At 37.6% G+C, this 13,015-nt stretch overlaps 2 protein-coding genes across 2 annotated transcripts in view; both read right to left on the reverse strand.

Moving 5' to 3' along the window:
• Positions 1-1,014: 1,014 nt before the first annotated feature.
• Positions 1,015-6,214, reverse strand: LOC108270190 (potassium channel subfamily K member 16). Its single transcript, XM_017476616.3, has 5 exons — positions 5,994-6,214; positions 5,773-5,887; positions 5,458-5,624; positions 2,517-2,685; positions 1,015-2,183 (listed from the first exon to the last, which is right to left on the reverse strand). Exons 1-5 carry the CDS (start codon positions 6,204-6,206, stop codon positions 1,918-1,920), a joined length of 930 nt encoding a protein of 309 aa, XP_017332105.1. The 5' UTR covers positions 6,207-6,214; the 3' UTR covers positions 1,015-1,917.
• Positions 6,215-8,763: 2,549 nt separating this feature from the next.
• Positions 8,764-13,015, reverse strand: part of kif6 (kinesin family member 6) — a 103,128-nt gene continuing 98,876 nt past the window's right edge. Inside the window, exon 22 of the mRNA XM_017476613.3 lies at positions 8,764-8,894. Coding sequence (XP_017332102.1) covers positions 8,878-8,894 — 17 coding nt within the window. The 3' untranslated portion in view covers positions 8,764-8,877. The remainder of the gene's footprint in view (positions 8,895-13,015) is intronic.

A 13,015-nucleotide genomic window follows, 5' to 3' on the forward strand; every position in this document is an offset into this window, starting at 1 on the left:
GTGTATGGCTGATTGATGATGAAGTGATGTTGCTTCCAATTGTGGATAATGGCCCCAATGGTGCTTACTGGAGGATTCAGAAGTTTTGAAATACTTCTGTATACGATTCCATCAATATGTTTCACAACAATAAGGTTGCGAAGGTCTTGGGAGAGCTCTTTGCTTTTACCCATCATGAGACACCTTGGTAACGAAAAGCCTTTTTATAGACCATTAATTTACTAACCCAGTTGATATTAATTTGCACAGATAGGGGGTATAATTACTTATGAATTTCAACTGCCTTATCTTGCGTTGGAGAACTGCTTTTTCTTAGCGTTTTCAATACTTTTTTCCTATGTCATTCCACTTTATTACATATAACTTTATTTATGGACTTTAATGTTGTGAATTCTTTATATGTGCGGATTTCTTGAGTTAATACTGATGTCTGGTGAAAATTTCATGTGAATAGCCTCTTTGGAAATATATTTACTGAAAAAAATGGTGATGCGTTCAATACTTATTTCCCCCACTGTACATATAGTAACTTGCCCCTTGTTAACTAATATGGTAAGTTTAGTTCTGTAGCCTATGTGATATGGAAAAAATTGTGCTATAAGATCATTAAAATCCCAATTTATCTTTTTAAAATGAAATTTAGAAGGCAAAAATGACAAGCCAGAGATGACAAGCCAGAGAAAAAGAAGAGGTGGAACATGGAGAAAAAGAGGGAGATATAAGAGAACAGTCAGAGATGAGTGTTGAGGTGCAGGGAGAGAGAGAAAGAGAAGAGGTGGAATCTGACCTGGGACAAGAAGATGTAAATGAAGCACCAGATACACAGATTGATGAAAAAGAAAGCAATACAGAATTTGAAAAACCTTTACTCCTGCTATTTCTATAAATGTAAAAAATAAAATACCATTAGGTTATATTAGTAGTGTCATTCTCATATTCATTAATGTGACCACACACAGTCTATTTATAATGTCTACCAGGGCGATAACACACCACACACACACACCTCAGACATCACTCACACACACGTGCAAGCACGTGTTTATTAGGACAAGTCACTGATATCTGAGTCCTGCAAAGGGGAATATATCGGAATAATTCATAGTCATACTTGTGGTCTTCGAATATGAAAAGCAGTTCAGTAAAATGTCTAACGAATTTTAATTCTTGACTGAATGCATGCTCATCCTGGATGTAACCTGAGCTATGTATCAAACAAAAACAGAATGCAAATACCAAAGCACAACAAGAGCACTCAAAGGATACATGCAAATGCATAATGCGCTAGTGACAAGCAAAGTTTGTAGATACAAGTGCTTAGAAGTCATATGACTATTACCAAACTCTGAGCTGTCATCACTTTAATTTGAGTGTGTTTTACTCACAGATTACTTTAAGGGTGTTTACACACTTGGCCCAAACACTCCCAAAACTGAAAATGACACCACTGTTCGGTGAACAAGCCCCAGACCAACAGAGGGCCATGGGTCGGGTCTCTGATCCGCTTCCGGGCTTGAAAAGTGTTCACAATTCAACAAATGCACCAAACTCTTAGGAGAAATACACAAATGTGAAAACAGACTTAATTTGGTAGTGACACCATAGTGACATTGGTTTCATACAGCACCCATAATCATAATCTACTGGGCCAAAATATTTGGTCTCTACTGATTTGTCCTATGTAATTCTGATTTCTAAATTTGGATTTGGAAACATTGCATGGTCTGAAATGAATAGAGATTAATAGTTGTTGTTACAAGTCCTTAACATGGCACAATTATCAACAGGTGATGTATGACATCTAGACTATACAGTAATGTACACATTGTATGTACGAAAATACTGAAAAAAAGTGGTTGAAAGGTACACTTTACAGCCAATAACAGCTCATTTCTTGAGAGTCTTAAACCACAAGGCTTAAACCATTCTGATTTTAAAGAAGCCTTTTTCCTTCTCCGTCTCTTGGGGTTGGTTCTCTGGTGTACTCCGCCCCTCATCCTGCTTCCTTACTGAAGACCTTCGCTCGTCTCTTGAGGTGATGGGGGGCTGTTTAAGGCCGAGAAAATGCTCCATGATCCTGGCGCCGATGTTGAGAAGAAGGGCGAGCCATGCCAGTGCAAAGATGATCCACACTGCTGCTAGGCAGCGGTACACAGAGACGTTTTGCTTGTCCTGGCCATTTCCTGGCAAAAATAATACTCCACATCAGACCCTTGTACACTGGTAGGCATGTACCTAAAGACTACTAAGTAGAGTACACTTAAGAGCAAATTAATTGTTCTTTCACACATCCAGTGTAGGGATGGAACCAAATGCAGATTGAACAGATTATACTGTATGTTCTAAACCATTTAAAAAAACAACAACAAAAAAACAATGCAAGCTGAATTAAAATTTTTTTTTTTTTTAAATGTTGGACTCTGAGAGGCAGGTTGGTTCAAAAGACCCTTCCAGACTTCAGGTTTAAATATAAATACAGATACCGATATTTTTTGCACTAATCCAGTGGTACTCACCGACCACATAGTCTCCAAAGCCAATGGTGCTGAGTGTTATGAAGGCGTAGTAGAAGCCCTCTCCATATGACCAGCCCTCCACGTAGCTGAAGATCACCGGTGGGAAGATCAGGAAGAGCAGACTGCCCATGAGTAGGAATAAAGCCACGGCCAGCACCTCCACACACTGCTGCGCTCAAAACATCCACATCTTCTGAGAAGGAGCTATACTGAAGTCTTCATTGTACATAACTATGTAGTATATGACTGTGTATCAAACAATTGTGTCCTAAAAACCATCTATGTGCCTTTTGATGATGACGACAGCCATTATATAACCACTCTCAAAAGAATATGTATATTTCACATGGAATCATGAATATACTTTTAAAATCATTATGGTATTTGAGGATGATTATGCAATTGGAGTTCCATTGGTGCCCCACTGATATGATATATTTACCAATATTTATGTAAAATTAAGAAAAAAAATATATTTTAAACATACAATCCCCTCAGAAACTATTGGAACAGCAAGGCCAATTCTTTGTAGACTGTAGACTGAAGACATTTGGGTTTGATATCAAAAGATGAATATAAGAAGAGAGTTTAGAATTTCATCTTTTATTTCCGGGTATTTATATGTATATATGTTAAATGACATTTTGTATCAGACCACCCAATTTGTAGGTAAGTAAAAATATTGGAGCATGAGACTGACAGGTGTTTCTTGTTATCCAGGTATGTCCTGTTAGACAGACTGTTTAAACAATAAATAGCCCTGAACATCTCAAACATTGGTTTGAGCCCTGGATTTCATCTGTGAAAACTGCATTTGTTGTTAAAAAGGATAAGCCAACATGAAGATCAGAGAGCTGTCTATGGGAGAAAAGCAACTGAGAAAAGAGGGAAAATCAATCAGAGGCATTGCACAAACATTGGGCATAATAAAACAACAATTTGATATGTCCTGCAAAAGAAAGAAACCACTGGTGTACTAAGTAACAGACACAGAATGGGGTCGGCCAAGGAAAACAACATCAGCTGATGTGAGAAACATAGCTGCTTCTGGAACAGGTTCATTAATCTTTATTGATGATGTAATTGATCATGATGGTAGTAGCAGAATGAATTCAGAAGTTGACAGAAGTTGAGGTTTTGTCTGCCAGTTTACAGAGAAATCAAATTAATCAGGAGGAACTTTATCATGCAGTAAGACAAAGATTCAAAATTCTTTACCAAAGGATTTTATCAGGGGGAAAAATTGGAAGGTTTTGGACTGGCCAATTTAATTCCCAGACCTTAACACAGCTGAGCAGTATTTCAGAGAGAAACCCCCCGAAACAAACAACAACTGAAAGAAGCTGTGGTTAAAAACCTGGAAAAACATCACAAAACAAAAAATCAACAATTTGGTGATGTCAGTGAGTTGCAGGCTTGATGCAGTTATTGCAAGCAAGGGATATGCAACTAAATATTAAGTGTTATTTATTTTAATTTACTTGAATACTTATCTGTTCCTATACTTTTGGTCACCTAAAAATTGGGTGGTCTGATACAAAAGCTTCTATGTTTTATGTTGTTTAAGACATCTAGATGTAAATACCAGGAAATAAAAGCTGAAATACTAAACTCTTGTCTTTTGCTTTCTACTGCAGTTATACCACAGAATGATCGAATCTGATTGGTCAGAATGTGTGCATAATTTTATATATGTATAAAAGCACAGTCTACAGTGTGTTATTCCTTACTTGATGTGTGAATCCATTTAAAATCTCATGTTTGAAATGTCCTTTTTCATGAGTCATCCACTACTGATTATGAACAATGTACATTTTAGCCCCACAACATTCACCGAATCCTGTTACTTGAATACATTCATTCCTTATGAAACATTTGGAATATTCTAAAAGAAATTGCATCATCCAAAATTCCCGAAGATCACGAGAAGAAGAAAAAATTAAGTTCTCTCTTTATTTTTTATTATAATGTAATATTGATTGATGAGCTCACTTTGAAAGTACAACACTGCTACCCATATTATAGACTGAAAGTTAGTTATTAATAAAAAACAAAAGTAAGTAAATCATTGGAATGTCTCTAATGTCCTTATGCAATTATCATGGATGCTATTTAACCACATTTTGTGTATTTGCTAATTCTACACAAAAAAAAAACAACCCACCCTCAAACCTGTTACTTTCAACCCTGTTCGTTGTCATTTAAGAGCAAAATGCCATTTTCGGTAAGAAAAAAAATGACATCGACTGAGATGGGTTAACACAAGTTCTAAATGGTTAAATGCATGTTTTATTAGATTCAATGTTGAAAAAATATTTTAAAAGTAATACATAATTTTTAAGAGCTAAATGGCACTCAATTGTTGCACCTGTAAATCGAACCGTTGTAGCACCTTTAAATAGCATTTACACTAAAGCTTTAAAGATACAAGGCATATACCTCACCAGGTAAAAGGATACATAATAAAGGTATGAAAGATGCACCCTTGAGGGTAGCACCCCAGAGACAAATATATAAAGGAATGAAGCTGGGGTTAGAGTAGACGGTCAGCCATCATAAAGTGCTCTGGAGCTTTTGAGAGTTAAAAGCCTCTAAATCTTTTCAGCAGTAGCCCAGAGCCTTGACCATTGTGTTCTGCTACTGTACTCTGACTCTAGCATTTCTACTAAAATCAGGATTTCCAAAAATATATCTACAGGCTACATTCTTAGACAAAATTAAGGTTCCTCAATTGCTATTTGAATGCGTTCTCTAGAATGTACAAAACAATCCCTTAGGCTTCTACAAGGCTCGTTCAAAGATTCCTCTAGTAGGACACATCAAATAACCCTTTAGGCTGCTAGACACCTTTTCCCCTGCCAAAACTCTATTATAGTGAGTAAAGTGAGATTTTAACAATGACTAGGATGTCAAATTTTTAGAGAAAGGTTTTGAGTAATACCTTGTGAGGCACCATTGACATCATCCTGTTCTCCAGGCGTCCCAGATGAAGGCTGAGACACTTGCTAAGCTGGTTGAGGAAGGCCAGGTTAAGGGGGATCCCACACAGGGCGTAAAACACACAGAAAACCTGCCCTGGGTATGTGGTGGGTGAGAGATTTCCATAGCCTTTGGAAGGAGCACAATATCCACATTAATTTTTACAATCATAAGCATGCTTCTCTGATTTGGTCAAGTCCAACTCAACAACAACTCAACAGACCATGTATGGTAGATCAGCATAACCCGGTCAAATAGATATTAACATTTAACTTGCCTATAGTGGTGACAACTGTCCCTGCAAAGAAGAAAGAACTGCCAAAATCCCAGTTACTCGGGTTAGTGGAGTTTCCTGAAGGGTTCACACCGCTTTCCCTTGCATCTAAAATCACCTGCAGCAAAACAATACAGTAATCCAAAGTGCTCCATAGAGTTTTCAGGACAAATCAAAACATGTGAGAACTAAGACATGCATACATTTCGACTGGTAATAATGACCTTTACAAACTTCTCCAAGGCTGGTCCATCCAGGCAGGTGTAATTAGCCAGAAAGTTGAGTTTGTCCATTTGAAATTGGTTGCGATTTTGGCTCTCAGCCTCTTTCTCAAGCAACTGGAAAACGGTGGCCCCCAACAGCAGGTAGGTAAATTGAGACAGGGCCAGCAGAGTGGTCCAGCTAAACCTCGCACCTGTGACCTGGAGCTGAGCCATGTATGCTCACAAGCATGAGAGACACACAGCCCAGAGATCCGGCTGTGAATCAGATAACTCTCAATCTAATCTAATCTAACGTAGGATTTTGTCCAGTATAGTCCTTAAACCTTCTTGGTTAAAATAAATCTTATGATCAGACAGTATTATGCACTAAAAATGCAAAATAATTGTCCATCTTTGCTGACAAATCCAAAAATAATTGTCAAAAGTTGGATAAGAAGTGAATGAGAAACCCTGGTCAGGCTCTAAAGTGCCGTGATATGGATTCGTGAATTGAGAAGTCAGTCTCTCACTGGAAATTGTCCAAAGTGAGGCAGAAGAATAGCATCCCTATGTGAGGTGGTTTTCGTCATCCTCGTTGGTCACCAAAGGTTTAAACGGATGTTTGACCAGGCTACGTGTTAAGTCTGTGGTTCCTGTGACAACGACTGAGAATGAGTCCCATAATATGGACCTGGAGCTGTCTCCCACAACCTCATTTATCTCTGCTAAAACCACAGGAGTACCACCATGTCAGCAGAACATTGGTTAATGTTTCATCTGATAGCTGCAGGTTGGTCAAGCGCACTAAATGTAGTAGAGATTAATCACTCTCGGCTGGTGTTATTCCTTCTGGAAGGACATCACACACAGCATTTCATGCAGCATAAAACTTAAGTTATGACGTTATGAACAAGGTATAAATTCATGATACTCTCAGTGTTATAAGCAGGGGATAAACAGAGATTTAGGTTGATATCATTGAAATGAAAAAGTTTTAATATGCACTACTGTGCAAGGCTTAAGCATTCATATTAAGCAACATATTTATATGAATTTTTATTGTGCCTATTTTATACTTACTGCCTTAGTGTATATGTAGAAAAGAATAAAAGATTTTCAAACATTCTTTTTTTCCCCAAAATAAAAAATCAGTGTTACAAAGATTGTTGTTAAGTAATAGAACATCTGTAAGGAATAACATGGCAGGCCAGACCAGGTCAGGTAATACAGGTGTGTTTTTTTCCCCTAGAACAGCACCACTCAACAGCAAGGCCTGAAGTGTGTTATTCCTTTTATACCTGAGTGATTTGCCAACAATTCGAATTTTAAACGAATTAATGAAAAGCGTATCACATGTTTAATGTTTACATTTAATATTCATTGAGACAAGGTCATTCCTGATATCACTTACAATTACTTCCCCTATAAACAGTCACTGCCTTTATTTTTTTTCTCTCTCATGAAGTTAATAAGGCACAAAATGCATCTTTTTATGTTGTGGAGAAACCGGAAAGCACAAGTGTTCACAGCTCCGTGCCGAAAGACTATCCCAAGTGAAACACTTACTGACTGTAAAACAAGCAGGGATATTATCTACAGAGACAGAAGAACTGTAGCAGGATGTTGCTCCGCCCCCTCGCCACCCAGTATGAAAATAAATCTTTTTCTTTCTTTCTTTCTTTCTTTTTTGTTTGTTGTTGTTGTTTTGTTTTTTTTACCAACAAGGCGTCATTTAGTGTAAAAGTGGTAACTAGAGATTTAATAACCATACAATCTGTAAAACACAGTTTTCAAAATGATAAAAACTTAACTGGTCTGAGGATTGGTTTCACTGAGAATAAAGAATAGCGAATTCAGCTTTATTAAATGCAATTAAAAAATTCCAAAAAAGCGGCAAATCAAATACCCCACAAACACTACGATTTCACTGTTTTACTGTGTATTTACATGGAAAAGAGTGCCACTGGAGCATACCAAAAATGTGCAAATAAAATAAAGTAAAAAGAAGGGCTTAATACGACCTTGCTAAACTCTGAAAGTACACACCCGAGGAAAGCGCCTCACAATGCAAATTTCTTTTCAGCTGCCTACATTTCAAACAAACACGTTCAGAGAAATGCAAATGCAGGATGCCTGAAAATTCTTATTCTTTGGTAAAAAATCTTTTTTAAAAAAGGAGATTTGTTGAATTTTATTGTATAATGTTACATCATCAATTACTTCAACAATCCTCACAGAATAATGAGCTGTTTGTGTTGACTACTGAATAAAGCAGTTTTTGTGATTCTCTGTATAACCTTATCAAAGTTGGGACCTAATGTACAGTTGGTAATAAGGCACAAGAGGACACTGTAAAACGGCGCACGTCTATTAGTGGGTATAAATTCACCTGACAGGCAGTTTATAGTGGAACAAGTCGTGTAAAGGAAAGTGCTAATCATATTTTACGGGAATCACTTTTATACCGAGCAGATAGTGGGGAAAGAAATCGATTAAACAACATGCTAGGAAAATAAAACACAAATGAAATCCATCATTTGATGACTCGAGTAAACAGGTCGCAGATCTTGGCAGGGTGACAGACATCCGATCCAGTTAGTGCTATGTGATAGCTTGTGAAAACATTTGCTCAGTTCGGATAAGTGCCTTCAGCAGTGATATATGCTGCTGCTAGGCTACTGTCTATTGCTGAGACATTCAAGCTCATTTACAGAATGTCCCTGTCCATTAGTGACAAAAACACTAAAGGAAAGTTTAGACCAAGAAGCTAACAATTATATATAAATAACTGTCTCCGTGTATATTCTGACTTCAGTTCAGTCCAAGTCAAAATGCACTGCGATGAAACACATTTGTTAGACAAACCCTTGTGCATTGTGCTTATCTTGATCAAATCGATCCAACCTTATTTTGGTGCCATTCCTGAAAGAAAAGGAACAGAGACACAGTGATAAGTAGTAATAATAATAATAATAATAATAATAATAATAATAATTATTATTATTATTATTATTATTATTATTATTATTATTATTATTATTATTATTATTATTATTTGTGTGTGTGTGTGTGTGTGTGTGTGTGTGTGTGTGTGTGTATTAGAGAGGCCATTAGATGTACTATGGAAAGTGTAAAGAGTTCAGTGGAGACACATTAGCACTTCAGTGTTTTAAACACCATCTGTTCTCTCTCTCTCTCTCTCTCTCTCTCTCTCTCTCTCTCTCTCTCTCTCACTCTCTCTCACACACACACACACATTCATAAATGTATACCTACATACAGGACAGTCGATATGACATTTGAAGAAAGACAAAATAATGACGTAATGTGACCTGAGTGTTGGAGTGTGTGAGAGTGAAGAGGGAAATAACTGATCACAATATTTCTAATAATTCACATATTGGGACTACTGTAAATTTCCATTCCAAGAAAGTAATCCAAGAGTTGCTTTCAGACACATCCTTATATAGGAGGAGACAGTCTTTATCAAATTATTATTCATTTAGTTTTGAAGTGGGGAAAAGAGAAAGACGCATTTGGTTGACTTCTACTAGTTTACTGTTTTAGGCAAATCATAGGAAATCCTTAATATCAATCCAGTGTTTTACTCCAGTCCCCACTGATCATCGCCATGGCACACCTTACTCACACATGCAAAGCAGAAAGACTTTCTGTCCAGAGACTCAGACACCCTGTATTCTTATACCATACACTACATCCTTCTCTAGGTAATAACCATGGAAAAGTTTTGAACAAAATGGAAATGATAAACAATTGTAAACTAAATGACAAACACTTTAAGGCCCTTAACCCTGAACTGCTCATTTGTATAAATGACATAAAGGTGTGCCGCTCTGGATAAAATGAAGCCTCATAAAATGAAGCTGTGGTATAGTAGTATTATAGGAACATCTGGCATGTTTAATATGTTAGATTTTCTGTCATTTCAAACAGGATCGGGGCACACGGTGGCTTAGTGGCATGCTCGCCCCACACTGCCAGGGCTGGGGGTTCAGTTCCCGCCTCTGCCCTGTGTGTGCGGAGATTGCATATACTCCCCATGCTCCTGGTACTCCAGGCATCTTATCCAAAGACATGCATGGTAGGCTGATTGGCATGTCCAAAGTGTCTGTAGTGTATGCATGGGTGTGTGAATGTGTATGTGATTGTGCCCTGCAATGGATTGGCACCCTGTCCAGGGTGTACCCCGCCTTGTGCCCGATGTTCCCTGGGATAGGCTCCAGGTTCCCCGTGACCCAGCTGGATAAGCGGTATAGAAGATGGATGGAAATGGAGTATTGATCAAGGAACCCACTGTCCTCCACTAGTGATCACAATTAATTAAATATATAATAAATTATATGGTGTCTGACAAGTACATCAGCACACCTCAACCTCAAGACTCTGATGGTCCTTGTTTAAACTATTAATGTTTATCCAGAGAACTTGTGTGAGTTGTATATGATGAAAAGTAGTAGCGAATGTAGGGCTGGATCTCTGGGAGGGGGCACTGAGTGTGTGTGTATGTATGTCTGTATGTATGTATGTATTCAATGTGTGTGTGTGTGCATGTGTCCATGCATAACCGCTCAATGGAAAGTAATATAAAAGAGGTCACTGTGCACTGTGAGTTCACTGAGACACTGTAACAGCACTTCAGCGGTTTAGACGCTGTCACCCCCCCCCCCACACACACACACACGTGTGTTCGAATATATACAGGACAATCTATATAGTGTTTGAAGAAAGACAAAATAAAGAGGTAATGTGAAATGCCAAACCTGAGTGTTGGAGTGTGTGAGAGTGAAGAGTGAAATGAGAGGGTAAACCATAAGTCAAATCACTAGAGGGTGATATTCATACAACTGTATCTTTTGACTCCAATAAGGTAGTTCCTGACTGTAAAGACTGGACATAAACACTGTAGTTTTGTTAATCGTCATCAAATAAGTAGAGTATTGGGGGATATATTTCGAAAAATCGTGATGTGAAAAATACAAGCAACTAACTAAAATAGCATTCAGCTGTCCCCTGGTGATTGAGGATCATGTTGAATGAAATAACATATAATAAATGATATGTCACATGACAAGTACATCAGCACACCTGATGACCCTGATGGTCCCTGTTTACTGAGCGTCCATGCATATGTGTGTGTGTGTGTGTGTGTGTGTGTGTGTGTGTGTGTGTGTGTGTGTGTGTGTGTGTGTGTGTGTGTGTGTGTGTGTGTGTGTGTGTGTGTGTGCATTAGATAGGCCATTAAACACTCTGAAAGTGTAAAGAGTTAACTGTGCAGTGGAGACACTGTATCAGCACTTCAGTGGTTTGAACTCCATCTGTTCACACACACATATATAATATAATATATAATATATTTATAAGGACATATCTTATGCAGGACGATCTATATAACAATCTATATACAATCTATATATTTGAAGAAAGACAAAAATAATGAGATAATACAAAAATGAGGTAATACCTAATGAATGTTGGAGTGTGTGAGAGTGAAAAATGAAAAAAAAATTATCAGATTATTTCTAATAATAATTTACATATTGGGATAAATTCGACGTAGGTAAGGTAATTCCTGACTGTAAAGACTGGAGGTAAAGACTGTAGTTGGATTAATCATCAGCTCAAATATAGTGTTGATAAAAGAATATTTCGGAAAACATGAATCATCATGACAATCTTAATGGAAGTCCAAATAAGGATTTGAACATCTACTATGTATGTAATGAACTGTGCGAAAGACATATTGCTAAGCAAATAATATCCATTTGTGCTCATGGTATTTATGAATGTTTAAATTGGTTTTGGACTGGCAGGAACCTATTTAGGAGGGAAAAAAAACTAATATCCCACTGATGTTCCGCAAAGGTGATACTTAAAATACAAGTAACATACTGTCCCCTAGTGATCATGTTGAATTTAATATGTAATGACGTATACTCACAAATCTATCTATATAACATTTGAAGAAAGACAAAATAATGAGGTAATGTGAAATGCCAAACATGAGTTTAGGACTGTGTTTTTATTTCTAATACTAATTCACACATTGGGATGAATGAGAGTTAAGTTTTAGGCACTAGAGGGCGATATTCAGACAACAGCCCAATAAGGTAATCCCTGAGTTGCTTTGAGAAATATCCTTATATGGGAGGAGCCAGTCATTTTCTTTCTTTCTTTCTTTCTTTCTTTCTTTCTATTTGGTTCATCCATACTGTTTAAAGCCAATCATAGGACATTCGTAATGTCAATCCAGTGTTTGAACACAGTCCCCACTGATCACTGGCTTAGCACATCTACTTCACATCATGTAGAAAGCAGAAACACTTTCAGACAGAATAAAATAAAATAGAAAGAACACAATGTAGTACCCTGATTTAAATGTATGTAATGATCTGTGCCAAGCACATGTTGGTAAGCAGATGATATTGGTTTAGTGATAAACTGTTTTGGACTGGCAGTAACCTATTTTGTTATTCTGCTCTTTACTCTTGCCTTTAATATATAGTAAGTTGATCACACAAATGGCTTGTAATTGTAAAATGGGACAAGTGGAAAATTGATGATAAATACTGGAACATCAATGGACAACAACATGAATTTAGATGCACTTTTTGCTTATCAGCATGATATTTTGAGGGGTGTAAACCACACGGGCCCTCAGTAAAATCTAGATATTTCTTTATTTTTCTACTGGGTAGTGCAGAAGTTAGTGTTGCTGCCTCACAGCTCCAAGATCACCAGTTCGCTCCTGTGTTCAGGTTACTGTGATGATTACTGTGCATGTTCTCCCTGCATCTCTGGTTTCCTCCCGCCTCCCAAAAACATGCAAGTTGGTGGAATGGCTTCTCTAACTTGCGCCTAGGTGTGAATGAGTGTGTGCACACACGTGTGTGTGTGTGTGTGTGTGTGTGTGTGTGTGTGTGTGTGTGTGTGTGTGTGTGTGTGTGTGTGTGTCTGTGTGTGTGTGTGTGTGTGTGTGTGTGTGTGTGAGGTGCCTTCATCGGATTGCTGTCCCATCCAGTGTG

The sequence above is a fragment of the Ictalurus punctatus genome, chromosome 9, assembly GCF_001660625.3.
Source record: "Ictalurus punctatus breed USDA103 chromosome 9, Coco_2.0, whole genome shotgun sequence".
Taxonomy (NCBI): Eukaryota; Metazoa; Chordata; class Actinopteri; order Siluriformes; family Ictaluridae; genus Ictalurus; species Ictalurus punctatus.

Bases quoted from the DNA above. Each gene is read 5' to 3' on its own strand.
- LOC108270190 (XM_017476616.3), bottom strand. From the start codon at position 6,206: ATGGCTCAGCTCCAGGTCACAGGTGCGAGGTTTAGCTGGACCACTCTG. The intron at 5,625-5,772 runs GCAAGTTAAATG...CTCCTTCCAAAG, and splicing joins GACAGTTGTCACCACTATAG to GCTATGGAAATCTCTCACCC. The intron at 2,686-5,457 runs GTATTACTCAAA...TTTTGAGCGCAG, and splicing joins TGTCAATGGTGCCTCACAAG to CAGTGTGTGGAGGTGCTGGC.